We start from the raw sequence: 22,935 nt of genomic DNA on the forward strand, positions 1-22,935 counted from the left end.
CAGAGTATTTCTTCAGGTCAAACACCTCCAGACCTTCTGATGACAGTAAGATGAAGACCAGAGCTGACCACTGAGCAGGAGACAGTTTATCTGTGGAGAGACGTCCTGATCTCAGGGCCTGTTGGATCTGCTCCACTAGAGAACGATCGTTCAGTTCATTCAGACAGTGGAACAGATTGATACTTCTCTCTGCAGACACATTCTCACTGATCTTCTCCTTGATGTACTGGACTGTTTCCTGATTGGTCTGTGAGCTACTTCCTGTCTGTGTCAGCAGGCCCCGTAGAAGAGTCTGATTGGTCTCCAGTGAAAGACCCAGGAGGAAGCGGAGGAACAAGTCCAGGTGCCCATTTGGACTCTGTAAGGACTTGTCCACAGCACTTTGGTGGAGATGTTTTAATTTAGGTTTGTCTCTAAAGACTTTAGATCTCACAGGTGTTCTTTGTTGTTCCAGCAGGTTGACAGCAGAGCTGATGAAGGTCAGATGGACATGAAGAGCAGCCAGAAACTCCTGAACACTCAGATGGATGAAGCAGAACACCTTGTCCTGGTACAGGCCTCTCTCCTCTTTAAAGATCTGTGTGAACACTCCTGAGTACACTGAGGCTGCTCTGATATCAATGCCACACTCTGTCAGGTCTGACTCATAGAAGATCAGGTTTCCTTTCTGCAGCTGATCAAAAGCCAGTTTTCCCAGAGACTGGATCATCTCCTTGCTCTCTGGACTCCACTGTGGATCTGTCTCGGCTCTTCCATCATACTTGATCATCTTCACTTTGGTCTGAACCACCAGGAAGTGGATGTACATCTCAGTCAGGGTCTTGGGCAGCTGTCCTCTCTCTCTGGTTTCCAACATGTCCTCCAGAACTGTAGCAGTGATCCAGCAGAAGACCGGGATGTGGCACATGATGTGGAGGCTTCGTGATGTCTTGATGTGGGAGATGATCCTGCTGGCCTGCTCCTCCTCTCTGAACCTCTTCCTGAAGTACTCCTCCTTCTGTGGGTCAGTGAACCCTCTGACCTCTGTCACCACGTCCACACAGTCAGGAGGGATCTGATTGGCTGCTGCAGGTCGTGTGGTTATCCAAAGGCGAGCAGAGGGAAGCAGCTTCCCCCTGATGAGGTTTGTCAGCAGCACATCCACTGAGGTGGACTCTGTGACATCAGTCAGGGTCTCAGTGTTCTGGAAGTCCAGAGGAAGTCGACACTCATCCAGACCATCAAAGATGAAGACCACCTGGAGGCGCTGAAAGCTGCAGATTCCTGCCTCTTTGGTTTCAGTGAAGAAGTGATGAACAAGTTCCACCAAGCTGAACTTTCTCTCTCTCAGCACATTCAGCTCTCTGAAAGTGAATGGAAATGTGAAGTGGACGTCCTGGTTGGCTTTGTCTTCAGCCCAGTCCAGAGTGAACTTCTGTGTTAGGACTGTTTTCCCGATGCCAGCCACTCCCTTTGTCATCACTGTTCTGATTGGTTCCTGTCTTCCAGGTGAGCCTTTAAAGATGCCTTCTGGTCTGATGCTTGTTTCTGGTCTGTGTGCTTTCCTGGATGCTGCTTCAATCTATCTGACCTCATGTTCCTCATTGACCTCTGCAGTCCCTCCCTCTGTGATGTAGAGCTCTGTGTAGATCTGGTTCAGAAGGGTCGGCTGTCCTGCTTTAGCGATCCCCTCAAACACACACTGGAACTTCTTCCTCAGGTTAGACTTGAGTTTACGTCCACACTCTGCAGCACGAGTTCCTAAACAAACAATAAATGTCATTAATAAGTGAACGCTACAATAAATGTGTCAAATAAATATTTTCTGTCTCCATGAAATCTGTTCATCAGTTGTAGACAAACAGTTTGTGTTTTCAGTCAGAAGAATTCACAGATGTCTGCATCATATTAACAGCAGAGTGTGTAAATGTAAACTTAATTTCCTCTTTCCATCATGTTAAAGCTCTTCAAATCCTCTTACTGCTCTGCAGACGCTCAGCCAGCTCCTCCTGCTTCATCCTCCTCAGGAAGTGCACTGTGATCTGCACTAATGACTCTCTGCTGCTCCTCTGCTCTTCATCCTCCTCATCCTCCCTCTGACTCTCTGAGCATTCTGGGTACTCTGGACTCAGGAGCTTCTGGATCTTCTTCAGCTCATCCTTCACAAACCTGACAATGTTCTCCTCCAGCAGCTGGAACAGAACAACAGAGTATAAACTCTCAGACTTTGAGGAGCAGAATAACAGTTTAGTGTTTCATAATATTACAGCTTATGTTCATACATGTATTACTTGAATCTACAACATTAGATATGAAGTGTTTTGAATGCACAGCTGCTGTAGTTATAAGTATTACTACCACAGTTCTGTCTCTGTGAATGCTTGCTCAGGGGTCAGGCTCTGGGTCTCTGTAGAGCACCAGGACTGTTGTGTTGTAGTTAGAAGCTGTTTGTACTCACCATAAATATGGCGTCCTGAGCAGGAGTCTGAACACTGGGTTGCTGCAGTCTGTGACAGAAACATCAGCATTTAACAACACAATCACTTCACTAAGTGTTTTGATGTGTTTTCACTTTAAACAGATACACAACAGTCAACAGACTGGTGACAAACAAGCATTGTTGTATTAAAAATGAAAACTATCCCAACTCCACACATCCAGCTCATGTTGAACCTGTTGCTGCTGCTTTAATGACTGAAGCACAGCTTTAAGAGTTCCATTCCACTTCCACTGTCATCATATGTTCACATTGATTTAGACCAGGGGGGTTCAATTAAAGTCCCTGAGGTCCAGCTGTTCACATTTGCTCCAAGTCAAAGGTCTGAGCTGATGTCTAGCTTGTGTCTTATTAGCTTCCCCTATGTCCACATGTTCATGTGTTTCAGTAATATCTATTGTCAGTTTTCAATGCAGGGAATGTTTACCTGGGGCACAGCTAGCTCTGTTACCATGAATAAAAGTAGTCCCAGGCAAATACATTGAAGGCCTTTATTTCAGATGAAAGAAACTGAAACCTCAGACTGAAATAAATACAAAGTGCAACAGTCAATGGACTGGTGAAGAAAATTCATTAATACACAAAATGTGTGTATTAAAAATGAAAACTATCCTGACTCCACACTGTTCAGCTGCATCCAGCAGGTTTGTAATTTGTTCTTCTTCACATATTCTGCTTTAATGGCTGCCAGCACAGCTGTAAGAGTTCAGTTAAATCTTCCACTCACCATGTTTCTCTTTCTTTAACATTAACGACGTGCAGCAGGATGAATCACAGTCAGACAATGATGCAGTGTGATGATATAGAGTCTATATCATCACACTGCAGACCTTTGTTATTTCCTTTACTTAAAGCCTTCAGAAACCACCATGAGATGATAACATGACAACATAAATACATACTGATACTTTCTATTATACATCTACAAACACAGAGCTGCTTATGGGTCTTTTACAGAGCCAAGCAGACCCACACGATCATTGAAGAACTCTGCTAAGTTACAGAAACAGGACTTAAAGTGGTATCAACATTTTTGAAATGTTCACTTTTCATGGACACAGAGCTGGATCAGTGTCCATGATGGCCACTACAAGAGACTGAACAACTGTTATCACACAATTTATTTGATCACAATTTGACCAAATTCAACCAAAAACACCGAAGAACAGAAGCCACCTTAAAGTTCTGCACAGGCTGTGTTCAAGTCAGAATAATCAGCAGTGTGAGGTACGTGCAAAAATCCAAACCAGGACCCTGGGAATCTGAGGAGGAGGAGACTAGCTCCTAGCTACATATAGGCTGACAGCTACAGTCGTTTTGGGAAGTTGGTCAAACTTTCTATATTTCTGCATAAATATGACCCGAAACACGATCAATGCTGAATTCTGCAGGCCGACAAAACATAGCTGAGCTAGACAACAGAAAAATGCATAAACCGCTAGCGATTAGCACAATGCTAATTTGCATTGAAAAACCCATAAGGTCGCTAGCGCTATTAACGGGTTAAAAGTGTGACGCTTTCTTAAACTTAAATAACTTAAAGTGCCTCCTATGAGCGCATGACGTAAGGTAAGGGCTTATGAAACATAATACTTACAGACAGATATTCTCAGACGACTAAAAAACATGTAGCAGGATGAAAAAACACAGCAGAAACTTTCCACTTGGCTCTGGAACCATTATGCTACTACGGAAGCCTCGTAGGACAATCTCAACTCAAACATAGGATTTTGGCTGACTATAGGGGGCAGCACAATCATATTTACACACAGTGTATGAATCTATCATTTATTTAAATGTTTTATTACTGAAATGTCTTTCCATACTTTGTTTCAGTGGGCTGCCTTTCTAGTACAGTGAGGCAGATGTTTAAGTCATGTTTATGCAGACATATAGAAGATTTTAAATGATTCATACACTTTGAAGCAGCACTGTAAATATGCATTACTCTGTGCTACAGATGCTCCAAACCATCAACCACCTGCAGAGCAAACAGACACATACAACCCCAAGAGTCCAGCAGAGCTCATCACAGCATGGAGACACTTCCAGAGTGATTCTTACCTTTGATCATCAGATGGCTGATCAGCTTTGAAATCAATGGGCCTACCCATCGACCAATCACTTTTCATGGACACACAGCTGGGTCCGGGTCCAGCAGAGTCTGCTCTCACATCCTGGATCCTGATAGAATCACAAACACTGACTCTGAGCTTCTTCTGGAAAAATGATGCTGATCATCATGTTACACTTTAAATGTTTAACAATGATGGAAACAAACTGCAGCTGTGACATTAACTCTGACCTTTGACCCTCAGATGGATCAACATCTTTGAAATTAATGCCCTGACCCTTTGACCAATCACTCTTCATGGACACACAGCTGGCAGGTCTGGGTCCAGGCCCAGGCCCAGGTCCAGGTCCAGGTCCAGGTCCAGGTCCAGGTCCAGGCCCAGGTCCAGCAGAGTGTGCAGTGTGCTGCTGCTTTGTTCTTGAACACACAGATGTGTGAATAATGTGAGTGTGAGCTCTGACATGGAGAAGAGTCATGGACAGTCAGAGACGGTCCTCTTACCTCTGAGCTTTGGTCCGGCTCTCATGGTCCCCACACAGAGGGCTTTTAGAGGGAGGGACTCCCTCCTCTCTGTCCTCACACTGACTCATAGCAGAGCTCACACCTTCACACAAACACAGCAACATGACACAGAAACACACAGTCAGCATGTTGTTATTGATCCTTCATGTAGATGCTAACAGGCTAATCATGCTGTTAGCTTAGTATCAGAGCCTCAGACCAGGTTTGGTTCTCAGGCTTTTATTTTGGTGAGTCTGTAAACCTTACACAGTGCAGTGTGTAGGTGTAGGTGTAGTGTGCAGGGTGTCAGTAAGTCGTCTGATAAACTCAGTATAAACCAACATTTTTTCCATTTAAAGGTTTAAACAAGTCGTCGTCTGAGTTTCAGAGCAAATTAAAGCTGGGGAATGTTAGAGTGTATACCGGAATTTAATTAAAGTCAACATTTCAGTTTTTTGAGTGCAGTGAACACAAACACACTGAAACACAAACTTGACTGATGTGAAAACTTCAACTTTTGTCTTTGTCTCAGAGCAGATGTTTAAATGCTGCAAAATCATACAAACTCCACTGGGCATGAATGGGTTAACAGTAGATAGAACAGATATGAATGCAGTGTCATCCAGCTGTCAGACCGGTTCTGACACTGATCATGTGACCTGAGAGTTCTACAGTCTGCTGTGACTCGAACAGAAAAACACTACAGTAACACAACTTGTTCTGAAACAGCTGTTCATCTGCTATAAAAGTCATCAAAGAGCAAAGAGAAAGCAGCCAATCAGCAGCAGAAACATCTGTACTGTACCATCAGTCAGTGATGCAGCACAGTGTGATCAGACATGGAGAGATTTCTCTGGAAGGACTCTCACCTGCTGGATCAGTTCAGATGGACTTACAGACACTTTCCAGCTTCCTGTGTGGAGAAGAAGCTGCTCCTGGTCCTCCTCAGTCCTGCTGTCTGACACAATCTGATCTGAGGACGCCGTCACTTCCTCACAGCCTCACAGTCTGAACACGTCAGTGACGTTAAAACCGGTCCAACAAGTGTCTGAAAGACATTTCCTGATTCACTTCTACTGTCGTCCACTAGATGGAGCTCAGCAATCAATGAGCTACAGATCAGCACAGCTCTGTGTTACTACTCTGCTGCTCATTAAAGCTGTGTGCACTCTGACGGCCTGTGCACTCCATGGACCTGCTTCTGCACTGATGTGGGCCCTGCACCTGCTGCTGCTACAGTGTGCTGCACACATATCTGTGGTTTTGGCACTAAGCAGCCACTTGTAGGCTTTTGAGCCTTTTCTCTCTCTTCATCAACATTTTTATACTTTACCTGTGACCTTATGATGTCACCTTTATAATAGAACATGATAACATAAAGCCATTGATTCCTACTGATCTATCCAGCTAATGTCCACATTAAAACTCTGCACTCAACATGTTGGAAGCATTTTCTCATTATTCCTTCACAGTGAGTGAGTCTTACCTGTGTTGTTGGTTTCTGTGACGAAGCAGAGAGCAGTCAGTGTTCAGGGTGTTTATACTCCATCATAGGAGGAGCCTATGATGAAGTTAGACCTTGCACAATAACAGGGTATGGCTGACGTGTAGATTTTCAAAATAAAACACTTAAACATGTTTTAACATGCATTAGGGAGTGTCCCCCCCCCCCCCCCCCACACACACACACACACTTCCATCTTGCTACAGCTTGCTACAGTGTAGCTCAGGCTGAACCAGCTTCCCTCAGGGTCATTCCATGGTTGATCACATGATCCACTACTGTAGCTCTGATGACATCAGTAATTCTATTTCTTCTTCCTCGTTCCTCTTCACCTCCTCGTCTTTGTCCTACATATTTGTGGTTTGATTTGTTGACAGTGCTGCAGCTTTGTGTGACTGTATCTGTGCAGAGTGTGTCAGTCAGTGATGTCACTGGGCTGTAAAGACACACAAAGCTCTGTCCTGCATTGAAACTGACACACACTGTTAAAAGTCACACACAGACACAAACACAGTCACACACAGAAAGACACACACACACACACTAGCAGCAGCTGGTCCTGTCTTCCAGCCTGGGATGCTTCACACACACTGATAACAGAGGAGATGAGGCTGGAGAGGGAGGGAGAGAGAGAGAGAGAGAGGGAGAGGGAGAGAGAGAGGAGAGAGAGAGAGAGAGAGAGAGGGAGAGAGAGAGAGAGAGAGAGAGAGAGAGAGAGAGAGAGAGAGGAGAGAAAGAACGGACAGACCTCAGCTCATACAGAGGATGTTGGACAGCAGTGATTTTATGTTCTGTTATTTAAATGTTACTTATTAAATTGTGTATTAAATCGTTCTTGTCTCTATGTTCTTAAACTCTTCTAACCTTGTTACATTATGTGTTTTCACATATTTATAATTGAAGTAAACTTTTGAACAACTTCTCAGTGACCACAGTAAATCATTTATTGTTCTGTTATGTACAATATTTACAAAGACAGTTTGAACATTTCTAACTATTTACCAGTGGGCATTATGAAAATGTACAGTTTATTATTTATAAAGATCAGCAGAAAATACTATTCACAAAGAACATATATATAAATGTTTGGCTGAGCAGGAGTCCTTGGTGCTGCTGGACTGGATGATGCCACGGTGAAGACCTTGGAGTCCTCTGGCTGTGAGTGGGACATCATCTGCCTGTCTCCTCTGTCCACCACATCGTCCATCAGGGTTTGCAGAGCTGACGATCGGCGGCTGCCATGTTACTAAAGATGTTTTTAAAAAGGGCAAAAATAAAAAACAGCTTAAAATATGAAAAGCTATAAAATATGTATCCTCACCCTCCAGAGGTGATGATGGTCAGTACACCTCCTCCAGGACAGACAGCTGGTCCTGCAGGGAGCCCCACTCTCCTCCACCCAGCAGTAATTCTCTGGTGCAGTGACAGACCTGATGCTTAATGACACATTAAAGCAGTGCTTTCAGGGTTATTTGCAGGGTTCTTACACATTTAGCTATTTAATTTAAAGTATTAAAATTACAAACAGACCCTGTATCAACACTGTAAAAAAAAAATCTGTGTATTTTACGGTAAAATACCGGCAGCTGTGGTCGCCAGAATTTTACCGTGAAAAATAAGATGTGGACGTATAACAGATTACAGTATGACTTTTTGATAACCGTACATTTACAGTAAAAGAATGTTGTGTATTTACAGTAAATTACAGTGAATTATAAAGATGTACTGTAAACCTGTTTACGGCAGTTTACCTTAAAGTTACCAACCATCATGTAAATCTGGTTACAGTTATTTTCACTAAAAATAACGGAAATTTGCATTAAAAAATACACACTCCTGTAGACCTAATTACAACATATCTCAGTAATAAAGCAGGACACCTGTAAATTACATTACGGCACTTTATTTAAAAAGTTCAGCTTTACAGTAAATTACCGGCAGCTGTGGTTGCCAGGATTTTACCGTAACAAATACATTGTGATGTATATCGAATTACATAGGAATTACGTTAATTTTACAGCATAAGTTAAGCTGACTCAATAAAAACATTTTCAGCATGCTCACATAGCAGTGCCACAAAAATCTTGTAAAAAAAAATTTTTAAAAAAATAGACCACTTGCCCATCAAGAGTATGAAGAGTAATCAGTCCAAACCTCACTCAACAAGCCAGTGTCTTCTCTGGATTTATCAGGAAGAAGCACCTGTGTGGAAACAAGAATTCTTGTTCAACAATTGCAAATTGATCAGTTGTAAAGGAGAAGAAAGTGTCTGTTTACCTCTGAAGGAACTCCAGTGTGGAGGCCAGGGCCACAGGATGGTGGATCCTGAAGGTGTAGTAACTGCCCTGCAGTTTAAAAATAGAATAAACTTACAATTCTAAGAAAAAGGTCCCTTTAGTTTCCTGACATATATATATCCAGTGGAATTAACCTGTTTCTCTGCTGTAACACTTGAGAACCGTGTCCGTGATTCTCTGTACATGTCGCTTATACCGCTGTCTGCAAAAGCTGTTTCCTTGTTATGTGGAAGTAAATGAGGATTTCACTTTAAACATGCGTGTGCACCCTCTCATGGAACAAGTCACCTTATGTTGTTTCAAGTGCGCTGTTACATCTGACGGACTCACACAACTGTATCGCGCATTTATAAGCATTTCCAGCCGACTCGATAGCAGCTGGGGCACGTACAGCATTTCAGTCTTATTTTAGGAACAGAGAGAGCTTCCTTCGTAACTATTACTCTCAAACACAGCGTAAATTCAAGTATACTTACAGACAGCGGCATTAACGTTGGCTCCAGTACCAAACGTTGTCAGGAGTCAAAGGCTAAGTCCTTAAAACCAGAGCTCAGACTCTGGCGCGCAGCTGTGGCGCTAAGGTTCAAATTCAAAAAGTTCCGTGACGTCTCCACCTGCCTCTGTTCCTCCACAGGCTCCGAACCGTTTTCTCCCTGCATTTGACGCGTAGTAACGTATAAGCGCCCCCTTTTGGTGTGGAGTTTGAGTTGCAGTATTTGATCTGGGATTAGAGCTTCAGTATATTTAAATAAGCATATTAAATAGGGATGTCCCGATCAGGTTTTTTTGCCTTTGAGTCCGAGTCCGAGTCATTTGATTTTGAGTATCTGCCGATACCGAGTCCCGATCCGATACTTTCAAGATTCTCTATAAGATCAATAAACTTTAATTTCTAAAGAACATTTAACACTGGAAAGGCCCCAATCATCAACACTATTATTATTATTGTTATTATTGATGATATTAATATTAATGTTGATATTATTATTATGAGTAGTGGTAGGCCTATTACCATAGCTTATCTGAGCATAGTCAATGGAGTTAAATCAAACCAACTAGCACGTCATGAGCAACAGAGAGCCAAACAACACGCACTCTCTGGGAGTGGGCTCACCTGTGCGCACATGTGCTTGTGTGCGCACGCGTTTGCGTTTGCATGTGTGTATGCGCGTCAGGCCGCTGCAGTGAATTTTACAAACGCCACCATGTAGACAGAAACACATAGAAACTGATAGCAGAGATGGCACCAGAGGACTGGGCAAGAGGACTAGACTGGGTGGCGCTGCAGCGAGTGCCGCCAGTGAGAAGGCAGAGAACTTCACTCGTACAACGCGGACTCTCTCTGAGAGCAGGTTCTATACATGAGCAGGTTTAGTGTCGTGGTGAATTGTGGCAAAGTGTTGAAACGGTGTTGAGCAGCTTCACAGCTCTCTGTGTTACTGTAACGTCCAAGCCCTGCAGCGCTGTGACGCAGCGTGGCGACACGCAGACAGCGAGCTGACCGTGGTCTGCTCAGAACATCCCGTAAACGTTACACAATGAGTTAAAAAATAAGAACTATCGAGCCCATTTAATTTATCGTGCAGTTAATTGATTTATTGTTTATCGCGACAGGCCTAGTCATACACTACAGGACACAGAGCCACCCTGCACAGAAGGCGTTAACTTTGACAGCCCTAATAAATATATATCCGAGTCCTGATCGGGAGGTAACAGCCGATTCCGATCGAGTCTGAAATCACGTAATCGGGCCCGATTTCCGATCACGTGATCGGATCGGGACATCCCTAATATTAAACAATTAATAAATGGCAATATATATTGGAAGTATATAATAAATGAATAATATAGTCAAATGTTTTAAGTAAAAAAATAAACATTTGTGTTTAAGATGATAACTTTACTAAGCAAGCATCTAGTTTATAGGTGATTGCTTAGTGAATAACAATAACTTTGCAGCTATTTGTGCATCTTTGTAAGTGCCTCCCATTAACACAATCATTGACACAATTACTGCAACTATTAAAAGCCTTACACAAGCATAATGCAACGTGGCAAATTCAAATGATTGTTACAGTGTTTCCAGAAAAAAAATCTATTACACTATACTGTAAGTATAACACTTTGTATTTTTTTACAAACACATAACATATTTTAACATCTCATTTTGCACAAATGAAGATATGTTTTTGAATGGTTTTGTTCCGTAAATTTAAAAGTGAAAAAAAGAAGTGCAAAAAAAAATCTGTCATTTCCTCTGAATATCACTGCAAATTTTACGACAATGGCCTCTTTGTGACAGCATAGTATTTCCCAGTTATTTTTAGCAAAATATTGTATTTTTACAGTAAAGTTGTGTTTTTTAATATATATTGTCCGTAAAAATCGAAGTTATATATATGTATATTATATATATTAATATATATATATATATATATATATATATATATATATATATATATATATATATATATATATATATATATATATATATATACAATATACATTTATACAGCTTTTTTTAACAGTGTACTCAATACAAACCTGTTCAGACTGGGAACTCATTTACTGTGTCCCCAAACTTATATGAGTGGCTAATCCTAACTTCAGTGTTTAACCCTTCATGTGCTGTTGATATCATTTCTTATTAATCACTCAATTAGTATCTTAGTTTCACCACTAACTGCATCGTATGTGGAGGGTTGTTGTTCTGAGACACCAGACTTCAGATTCTCTCCAAACACACAAAATAAAACTACAAAGACCATCAGCAGAACTCCTCCTGTCAGTCCAATGATGAGTCCTGTCCGTCCTCCTGGGTCTGCTGGTGGACTCAGAGCTGGACTCAGAGCTGGTCTGTCAGTGTGTGTCTGAGCAGCAGCAGCTGTTCCTGTCCTGTGACGGTGTGTACACTCTGTTAATGCTCATCAGGACGTTTGCACTGGCAGCAGGTTGATCTTATCATTAGATTAGCAGGCTGTGTAAAAAATAATAATTATTGCATGAAATTTCATAAAACCAATAAGAGGTGGCTCTGACTGAGCCTCTGTGGAAACATGAGGACTTTTTCTGTTCATAAATGTTTGTTCACTCTGCTTCAGGCTGCTGCTCTATTACAGCCCGCTGTCACCTGCAGGTTCAGACCTGATAACCCACCTCTGTTCATGCATCAGGGACGTTGAGCACAGAAATCTGATCTTGTTTTCATCCTAGCGATCAGTTATTTTCGATCAGTTGAGTGCTGCCCTTCATGTAAATGAGGAACTTTCTGCACTGAGGGTTTTTTCTACGAGAACATCAGACACAACCTAACACTGGCCGGCTGTGCAGAGACACAAGGTAAGAGCCAGTGTGTTGTTGTTGTGTTAGTGTGTGAGACTGTTTGTATAGAAGTGTGAGAACAAGGTGTTTGTACAGAATGAGTTTAGCAGCTCAAACACATGTTGATGGAACAAAGACATGACAGGAGGGACAACATGGACCCACCAAGAGACACATGTGGACACATTCAGTCTTTTGTTTCTGATCTTACTACATTTCTGTACTAATGTACAGACACTGTACCAAATAATGACTTGAGTGGAAGTTTTCTTTAAACATCATACTCAATAGAAGGATTCAAGTAGTCTTATGTAGATAGAGGGAATGGTGCAGAGCATCAAACAGTGATAATAATCATAACGACAGTCAAACAGCCACCAGGCTCTGTGGAGTCAAAATAAGTAATTCTCCTTTTTGCACAAAGCTCTAATATTTATCAAAGAACAACTGTTTCCAGTCCATAGCTCACATTCACCATAACATACAGCCATGCTGAACCTGATGACTCTTCACCTCTGTGTCCTCTCACAGAGAGAAGATGATCCTGCTGCTCCTCATCCTCACCTCCTCAGCAGCAGCACTTGAAGTGAAGGAGACACAGAGCTCCTATCAGGCAGAGGAGAACCACAACATCACACTGGAGTGGACGTTCACCACAGACACTCAGACTAAGACTGAGGACATTTATGTCACATGTGGACATTTAACCAAACAGAAAGCATCAGTCCTGTATCTGGTCCATGCTGGTGTTGAGCTCTCAGAGTCTGTGGATGAAGGTTTTTCAGGAAGAGTCCAGAGTGACACAGACGCCCTCAGAGAAGGACGAATCAGACTTCATCTGTCCAGACTCAGGACTGAAGACTCTGGTCTGTATGTGTGTGATGTGAGGACAGCTTCTGGTCCTGGTTCTTCCAGCTGTGAGCTCACAGTCTCTGGTGAGTAAGTTAAAGCTGCTGTCTGCTGAGAACTGTCTGATTTCTGTTCTTCTAACTGTAACATATAATATTCTGTACAGACAGACAGCATCAGGTTCAATTCAAACAGTCCACATGTTCATTTAAACATCAACAAGTCTCAACTCACATTTTTGTCCTTTACAGCAGCTGCTGCTCAGACACACACTGACAGACCAGCTCTGAGTCCAACTCTGAGTCCACCAGCAGACACAGGGGGACGGACAAGACTCATCATTGGACTGTCAGTAGCAACAACAGGAGCAATTGTACTGATTGTCTTCATGGTTTGGTTTTTCGACAAACAAAAGAAATCTCAGATCAACAGTCCTCCTGCTCCAACAGGACTTCTGTGAAGAGTCATTTGAACTTGACCTTCAGCTCCCACAGACAGCTCACGTTCAGACTCTCTTCCTTCATCAACACTGTGAGTGTGTGAAGACCTCCTCTTCCTCCCTCCTCTTCCTCAGTGAGCAGCAGAGATCCAGCTGCTAACAGCTGTCTGAGCTGAGAACACCGTCATCTGCACATCATCACAGAGACAAAGTCTCATAGTGTCCCTGTGAAGGTGAAGCTGCTTCACTCATTCATCACTTTATTTCTGACTGCTGATCATGTGACCTGTTGTCAATAACACTTATTTTAGGACTCTCTGTCTGTTCATCAAAATGTCTTCTGTCCCTGTAATCTGGAACACGTCGTCATGACAACGTCCAAAGTTCCCCTGCAGCTCTCCTCATGTGTCACCGTGGACTCTTCACCACAACAACATCAACCTACATCAACCAACATCATCCTCTGACCCAGAACTTAGTCCACTGAGTCCTGAATGGAGTGTTTCAGAGGAAACCTGCTGATGGCCTCAGAGAAACAACAAAACTAAGTTTTATTGACAAATGTCAACGTACAGAACGGTGAAAGTTTTTACTCTGCACTGTGTTACCATGTAGCCTGTGTTCTGTGTCTGTGTGTGTTGAAGCTTTACCTTATTAGACCCTATGGTCTATTCGCTGTATGACCCAGGGTCTGCAGGTGGGGTTAGGTGGGCGGAGGCAGTAGATGCAGGGGTTGTTGCTGCGTTGTTCTTTGTGGTTCATGGTTGATCTTGCCTTGTGCTTTGTGTCTCAACAACCCAGAGCTCTGTGACTCAGAATCTGCCTCATTCTTCAATAAATTGTAATCTTGAGACTATCCGCTCCTTCCTTATACACAACAGGGCGGAGCTTCAGTTAATTCCATAGTGAACACAGGTGAAGGTGATGTGATGTCGTCCTGACTGTCTAAAACATCCTGAATGTTTGGAGGATCAATAATCCATCAAACACTCAACACACACACACTGACCATTAAACATTATTGATCTCTATCATCCATTGTACTTTATTTGGCATTGTTTAGTTGTTTGGTTGTACACTGATTGATCCTCAGTCAGATGATCCATCAGAGGAGGAGGTGGTCTGTACACTCATAGGAGGACAGTCTGCAGGTCTGATCGGTCTGAGACCTTTAATAGGAGGCTCTTATGATTCAGTATTGATCGCACTGATAGATTGTTGCTCTGCCACACAAAATGGCTTCTTTTGTTTCTAGTAGTAAAATGAATCAAAAGCACCAGGACTACTTCTGCTGCTGCTGCTGCTGCTATCAGTCCATAATGGTGTCTGGTCTGTCCAGTGTCTGGTTGTGGTCTGGGGGGTTTCTGTATTTGAGGCTGAGCTGCAGCTTCTGTAAAAGATAAAAAAGTTGATACTTGTTTAGCATGAATGTGTGCACTGTGTGAACTTTGACTGACACTGTCTGTACAGAACATTACTGCTTCAAAACCTAAAATCCTTATATCTCTGTGTAAATATGACAAAGTCTAGAAAAAGAGAACTCTGGAATGTTTCACTTCATCATTTACTTCTGCTTTCAGGACTTTGAAAATCAGACAGAGGTCTGGGATTACAGAAATACAGAAAATTCTATGAAGTTCACAAACTGTGAAGCAGCACTCTCAGAAGATCAGAACTCAGACAGTTCTCAGCTTTAACTTACTCACCAGTGATGTTGAGTTGACAAGAGTCAAAGCCAGAACCAGAAGCTGTCCTCACTTCACACACATACAGACCAGAGTCTTCAGTCCTGAGTCTGGACAGATGAAGTCTGATTCGTCCTTCTCTGAGGGCGTCTGTGTCACTCTGGACTCTTCCTGAAAAACCTTCATCCACAGACTCTGAGATCTCAACACCAGCATAGACCAGATAGAGGACTGAGGTTTTACGACTAGCCATCAGGTCACAGAGGACAAAAATGTTTCTGGTGGTGTCCTCAGCAGGGAACGTCCACTCCAGTGTGATGTGGTGGTTCTCCTCTGCCTGATAGGAGCTCTGTGTCACCTTCACTTCAAGTGCTGCTGCTGAGGGGGTGAGGATGAGGAGCAGCAGGATCATCTTCTCTTCTCGGTCTGACTGTAAGTCCTTAAAATCACAAAGAAAGAAGTAAAGTCCACCAACATGTCTTTATGAAGAATTCCAGCATGTTTCAGAAATGAAAAATGTCTCAGCTTTGTTTTCCTGTGCTGAACGTCTGAATGCTCACAAGACAAATGCGGAACATGGTCAGTTAGTTCTTCTTTACATGACCACAGGTCACAGATCAGTTTCATGTGTGGCCTGATGTCTGTGCCTGTTTCCACTCTGACGTCTGGCTCTGTTTTATTTAAATCTTATCTGCTCCTTCCTCTGTATGAATCCATATTAATAATTCATGTTCACTCTGCAGGTTGATGTTTGTCTGAAGCTCTGGACGTTGTTACAGTAGCTGCTCTCTGTGTTGATGTATCTGTGAGACTCTCCTGTTTGTGTCTTTGTATCATAAACAACAAACATTGTAACAAACTCTCTTGATCTTCATGCGGCTGCTGACATCACGGTCATGTGATCTGAGTGTTTCCTGTTTTCACATTTTACACACTTGTAGTTCCAGCAGTACTAACATGACTCCTCTCACGCCTTGAAGGCTCCCTATACAGAGTCCTACAGTGATCAGACCGGTTATTGAAGTAACAGAAATATGTCAGAGTGTGTGCAGAGTGTGATCCTCAAACATGGCTGAAAAACCAAACACAGGACAAGGAGCACTGTGGAACATTCCCAAACTCCACCCACTGAAAGCTCCACCCTGCTGTCAGTGTCAGTGTCTGATCAGTACTCACATTAAAGTGGACCAAATGCTGTGAGGCCTTAATTTAGTGTGTTTTATACATGTGTTATTCAGTGTGTGTGATCTAAATATATAACTTTATTGATCCTTGTATACAGAAATAAATCATCATGTGATCTAACCTTTCTGTTTAGTGTAAGCAGTATTGATGAACTGATTTACACAGAGAGGCCTTCTCCACATTGTATTGATGATATGGACACATTATCAGCAGGTATTGAAAACACATGCAGAAACAAAGCAGCAGTTCAGTGTGTGACCCACAGAGAGGAGCTGCAGACTGTGGCAGCTCTTCTACAGTCACACAGCAGCAGTCTGCTGCAGTGACCTCTGACCTCCTGCTCTCATCATGTAACCCACACAGCAGCTCATCCATTTCCTGTCAGCAGGTGGCGCCAGAGAGTCATTCTAAAAAGACCTTCATGAGAACAGAAGAAGCTCTGGAGCATGTTTGAGGACACAGACACTGAACAGTTCATTACAGTCTTTATTAGAGCACAGCAGCATGCTGATTCAGCAGGTTCACAGCCTGAAAGAGTTAAAGGATGAGGAGGAGGAGGATGAAGAGACTGAAACACACGTCAGACATGCCTCTATAATCATGACAGAGTTCTTCATGTAAGAAAATAAAAGTGCAGTCTGAACACTGTAATGCATCATAACAGGAGACACAGAGCTCACTGCTCTTATCATCAGTCCAAACATCAACACTAGGACTCTCACTTCTCACACCCTGTGTTATCTAACAGGCGCAGCTTCTCAGAATACACACAAGCATCTTAGGATAGTCACATCATATATGACAGTAACATATCATGTATGAGATCATAGGAGTAACATCACACATATTTCCATAGTAAGACATATGGATACAGACGACAGTGCTGTGGTGGGTCTCATCTTCAGTGGAGATGAAAGAAACTACAGGAATGAGGTGCACCTTCTGGCCGAGTGGTGCAGAGACCACGACCTCTCCCTGAATGTGGAGAAGACCAAGGAGATGGTGGACTACAGGAGAGCACACAGTCAGCACACCCCTCTGACCATCAAGAGTGCTGCTGTGGAGCAGGTGAGCAGCACCAAGTTCCTGGGTGTGCACATCACTGAGGACCTCTCCTGGACTAACAACACTGCATCACTGACCAAGAAGGCACAGCAGCGCCTCTACTTCCTCCACAAGCTCAGAGGAGCCAGAGCCCCTCCCTCCATCCTGTGCACCTTCTACAGAGGGGCTGTTGACAGCATCCTGTCCAGCTGCATCACTGTGTGGTACGGAGCCTGCACCGCCACCTGCAGGAAGACGCTTCATCGCATAGTGAGAGCAGCTGAGAGGAGTTTCTCTGTATGTCCAGCACATATAGCAGATTTGACAATAAAGCTGACTTTGACTTTGATATGGATAGATTGTCTCCACAAAGTCCAGCTGCTGACACAGCTTTTTTCTACCAGACTGTAAACATGTTCATTCCTGCTGTGAATTCGGCCATTTTAACATGGGAGTCTATGGGAAATGACTAGTTTTGACACTTCCGCATGGGCTTTAAGTTTGAGCCCCGAAGGTTGCCGCTTGGTTTCACCCCAAGACACACAAAAAAGTCACACGAAGTCCGTCATTTTGAATTGGTCATTTTTGGCGATATGTGACCTTGCAAAACTTTTTACACCTCGCATACTTCATCCAATCGAGCTGAAATTCACTGTGCCCCTGTATTTTTTGCTCTAACATGTACCGTAGCCCCTCTGGCCAGTTTGACACAGCAACATTAAAATTGGCACACATATGTATCACCTCCAGATGCACAAAAAAGTCTCTTGGACCCCCCGTCCAAACCCAACACGAAAGTCCGCCATTTTTACTTTTTTGGCAATTTTTGTCAATTTGTGACCCTGCTACAAAACTTTTCACGCCTCTCATACTTCATCCAATGGAGCTGAAATTTACTGTGTCCACTCAGGACACCATAGGGAATAGACGCATTTCAAAACTCTTTCAAAAGTCTTACGGTGTGGCCGGGTCGTGGCCTCAAAGTTGACCATTCACCATTACAAAGAAACACTATATTTTCTGCAGTACCACCAACATACTTCATGCAATGTGGACAAAATCTTACAGTGCTGCTATGGACCCGAGTCTGAACATATATATATGCTATTAGGATGATACAGTCATAGCGCCACCTACTGGCAACAGGAACTTTGTCTTCTAAACAACCATCAGTCACACTTTTTCCAAACAGATCTACAGTCTGCACTGAAACACCTCTGCACAGCAGAAATCAGTGTCCAGTAAAGAACTCATAACCATCCTGAATTAACGTGCTGTTTTCACTTTCCACCATCAACCCTGGAGTTCCCCTAAATCAGGGGTGTCCACAGCATTTTGGCTCGCGAGCTACTTTTCACAGTGACCGAGTCAAAATGATCTACATACTCTAATCCAACAACATGTGTGTATACTTGATTTCCATGTTAGAATATATAAACAGGTCAAAATAATCCAGAAAGAGATCTTTAAATAAAAATAACAATGTGTAGTTAAATTACATTTTACAGTATAAAGCTGCCCAGTCCAGCTTTTCTGTGTTACTGATAAATCTAGCTGACAGCCAGCAAAGTGTTCCTACTTTATCAATCAATCAAAACTCTTTATGAAGCAGCTTTCATTCAGAATACTGTAACACAAAGTACTTTACAGACATAAAAACAATAAGACACACACACACAGATAAAAAAAGAGGATAAAGAGATAAAAAGATACAGACCAAGGAGACGCCATCATTACTTCCAGCAAGGTTTGCTGTGAGGACACACTGAGGAAACACACACCAGAAAAATCCATAAAATCACACAAATAATAATAAAATAAAACAAACTTAAAAAGCCATAAAATAAATATATATACAAATATAAAGAACAGAATGACGTTTGAATGAAGTTTAACGGAAATACACCGCTATGCTGAGTCTGAACATTCTGCTAAATGACCACCAGGCGGCTCCCTTGCCCACGAGCTGGCTGACTCAGCATCTCAACATAAATATTACAAAATAAACATCACAGTGATTCAGGGAACACAACATAAGGTCCGGGAGCATGGGCATACAACATTTACTCAGATCAACACAAACTCAGCAGCACAGGAGCGAACTTACATGCTTTAGTACAACTTCATCTGCAGCGAAGGTCCATGCGCTCCGACCTCTCTCTCTCTCTCCTCTCTCTCTCCCTCTCTCTCTCTCTCTCTCTCTCTCTCCCTCTCTCCTCTCTCTCTCTCTCTCCCTCTCTCTCTCCTCTCTCTCTCCTCTCTTCTCTCTCTCCCTCTCTCTCTCTCTCTCTCTCTCTCTCCTCTCTCTCCTCTCCTCTCTCTCTCTCCTCTCTCTCTCTCTCTCCTCTCTCTCCTCTCCTCTCTCCTCCTCCTCTCTCCTCTCTCCCTCTCTCTCCTCCTCTCTCTCTCCCTCTCTCTCTCTCTCTCTCTCTCCCCCCCTCTCTCTCTCTCTCTCTCTCTCTCTCTCTCTCTCTCTGACTGCACAGTGTGTATATCGCTCCAGACTGGGAGGGGTTAACAGATGCGCACACAAACATGTGGAAGCAGGGGAATTTGAACACATGGCTACCTGTTAGGCGTTTCCTTCTCGTCTCCTTTACAGGGGCCGTATTCACAAAGACTCTCAGCGCTAAGAGTTTCCCTTAGTGGAGACATTCTAAGAAAATTCTTATGACAGAATCTATTATGACGTTTTCTAAGCAGTTCTTATAATTAAGACTAAATCCTATAAAGATGAAAGAGGTCTTCAGGTAAAAGCTGTTCAGAGTGCCGAGGACGACTTTTAGGAGGTTTTCATCGTTCCTTGAACAGGGAGAACATGACGGAGCGACAGAGAGACACGTTCTCCAAACTATGAATGACGCTGAACTCATAAAAAGCTACAGATCAGAACGAGCAGGAACAAAGTTTGCGGTTGAAAATGAAGACTACAAATCTTAGTAAGGACTCTCATCTTCAAAGTGATTTAAGAACGTTCTCAGAGACAGGAGACGTGATTGGTTGACAGGAAAAACATGGGAACTGGTTCCTGATAATATAAACAGCAGGATGGACGGGGACATGAAGGCTGCAGTCTCAGATGATGATGTGATCAAACGGAATTCAGCCTAAATATTAATATTAACCAGCTTCTCTATTGCAGCAGCAAAATATACACAAAGCAAAGTAAAAATATACCTCTAGCAACAGTAATAACCAGTATTTACAGCATAAATAAATAAATAAATAAACATAGGTGTGTAATTTGTAATGCAGGTATACATACGGTCTAATATATATGTGAGAAGGAAAAATACTGTGGTTCAATAAATGAATATTAATGTGTAAGAGTGTGTGTGAGCAATGATGGAAACTGAATGAATGAACAATGACATAATAATAATCATAATAATTAATCTGTAAGAGGCAGGTTAATACAAACACAATGGATCAATTAATAAAGTTAAAAGTTCTCAAATGGAGTTATTACATGATGAGAGGAATAAAACAGAAGGAAGGAGAAAGACAGGAGGGTCTAAATCCAGGCAGCTGGAGGATCCCGCCGCTCCCAGCGCAGCCTGAAATAAACACATCCAGCGCACAGAGCCTGCTCCAGATCCCACCGCATGGGGGAGGGGGGGGGGGGGCATGCCCTTATAGGCTCAATAGTCCATTTCCCGTAAATCACGTGACGGCATCCAGTTTCTGATTGGCCCATTGGCTGATCGAGTGCGTTCAGGGATACACATCCCTGTTTAATGTAGATATTTCAATACAGATAATAGTGGAATATATCAGCTACATCGATACATGTATTAGTTATGAGTTAAACATGTGACGTAGTAATGTAATCTAAACCACATTAGTCTGTTTGAGCACATCCTCCTTTAAATGCTGCACAACACAGAAGCGATTGTTACTGATTATTATTACGGCTGTCAAACAATTAGCATTTGTATGAATCTCAGAATTTCATAGCGTTAAACGCAGTTAATCTGGACATTTCAGTAAAAACACATGTTATTGAGGAAAAAAACTCTGTGTCTGGAAGAACGAACCAATTAAGGAGATAATGACGCGTTAATCGTGTCAACATTTTAATCGGATTAATCCTGATGCTTGATTCATCTTCCACAGCCCTAATTATTGTGCAATGGTAATAATTAAATGCAGCAGAAGGAATAGTTGGACTTGCTGGCACCGCACCGCCACCACCGCCGGCCTCTAAAAGAAGGGAGCAAGAGAGCAAACCGTCAGGAGGGCACACAGAACACGAGAAACTCAGAACCTCCCAACAAAGAACACGTCATAATAAATATTTAACGAAATATTTAACGAAATCAATCAATAACAGATATTAACAATAAACCAAGCACGAGCAAATCATTATGTAACCTGAGCCAGTAGGAGCAATGGGACAGGCCCCCATCAGCAGGTATCCTCCAATAACAACGAAAATAATAATAATAATAATAATAATAATAATAATAATAATAATAATAATTAAAGACCAGTTAACAACCCACGTTAAATGACCCCTTTAACTTAGTCCCCGTTTCTCCTTACACACACACACACACACACACACACACACACATTATTACTTCTTCACACATGATTCAGACAGAACCGAACATTGTTCCGATCATGAAAAGTATCTGATAATATGAGGGGGGGGGGGGGGGGGCAGCGCCGTTTTTGTTTCAATTAATCCATTGATATTTACTTTTTGCATAAAATGAAAACTGGAATATCTAAAAATCTAAATGCTGTGAAAAGCAGCTCAGATGTTACGAACCCGCCCGGTACTACTTTATCAGCCCAACGTGTGTAAAGAAGCTCAATGGGCCCCACACTGGGCCCGGGGAAGAAGCCGTCCTCCTTTTATCCCTGCTCCCCGTACGATGACCGGGTCAGAGGCCAGAACACGGACCCGCCTGCCCCGCAGCAAGCAGCGTCTCTATCACAATATAATCTGATGATAATCTCAGTGTTTATTTAGAGCTGGAAGAATCCACAGACTGACTGAAAACAAACAGACACCAACAGCGATGAGCTGTGGTTAACTACCTGGTGAGCAGAGGACAGGGACTGCAGGGTCCAGTCAGTCAGGGGCCACGGTCTGCCATGAAAGGGCCAGTGTGGAGGACCTGCTGAAGGAAGAAGGAGAAACTGTACGAGGATGAAAGCAGAGAGGGCTCTAGCACAGAGAGAAGCAGCAGCTATTAACCCTTTCTTTACCCTCTGTGTTGCTGACATGGTAGTTTGACCATGAAGTTACTTCACTTTGTTATTAAAGTTGTCAGGTGACGTGTTTTCAGGGACTTCTTATGAGGTGTGTTCACATACACAGGCTGTGATGTAAACCTGATAAGAAACCACCACACAGCAAACACTGTGTTACTAGTTAGGGGTTAAATCGAAACTAAACACAACAGCTGCATAAGATATAAATTCATACAAACAGTGACACACACCAAAGAAAACAGAACCACAACACAAAGTCCACTGACACAGGAAACACACCTGATCCTGTGAAAGATGATGACATCATATTCAGACTGCTGGGCTCCATTGAAGG

At 42.8% G+C, this 22,935-nt stretch overlaps 1 protein-coding gene and 1 long non-coding RNA gene across 2 annotated transcripts; both read right to left on the bottom strand.

Moving 5' to 3' along the window:
- Positions 1-14,078: 14,078 nt before the first annotated feature.
- LOC114431533 (uncharacterized) lies at positions 14,079-19,529 on the bottom strand. The gene is made up of 4 exons (XM_028399061.1): positions 19,483-19,529; positions 19,093-19,140; positions 15,168-15,585; positions 14,079-14,851 (listed from the first exon to the last, which is right to left on the bottom strand). The coding sequence occupies exons 3-4, from the start codon at positions 15,556-15,558 to the stop codon at positions 14,592-14,594; spliced, it is 651 nt and encodes a 216-aa protein (XP_028254862.1). The 5' UTR covers positions 15,559-15,585; positions 19,093-19,140; positions 19,483-19,529; the 3' UTR covers positions 14,079-14,591.
- Positions 19,530-21,506: 1,977 nt separating this feature from the next.
- On the bottom strand, positions 21,507-22,694 carry LOC114431534 (uncharacterized). Its single transcript, XR_003670180.1, has 3 exons — positions 22,596-22,694; positions 22,425-22,507; positions 21,507-21,578 (listed from the first exon to the last, which is right to left on the bottom strand). It is a non-coding gene; the product is annotated as an uncharacterized LOC114431534 (long non-coding RNA).
- Positions 22,695-22,935: the final 241 nt, after the last annotated feature.

This window comes from Parambassis ranga, unplaced genomic scaffold (genome assembly GCF_900634625.1).
Source record: "Parambassis ranga unplaced genomic scaffold, fParRan2.1 scaffold_97_arrow_ctg1, whole genome shotgun sequence".
NCBI classification, from domain to species: domain Eukaryota; kingdom Metazoa; phylum Chordata; class Actinopteri; family Ambassidae; genus Parambassis; species Parambassis ranga.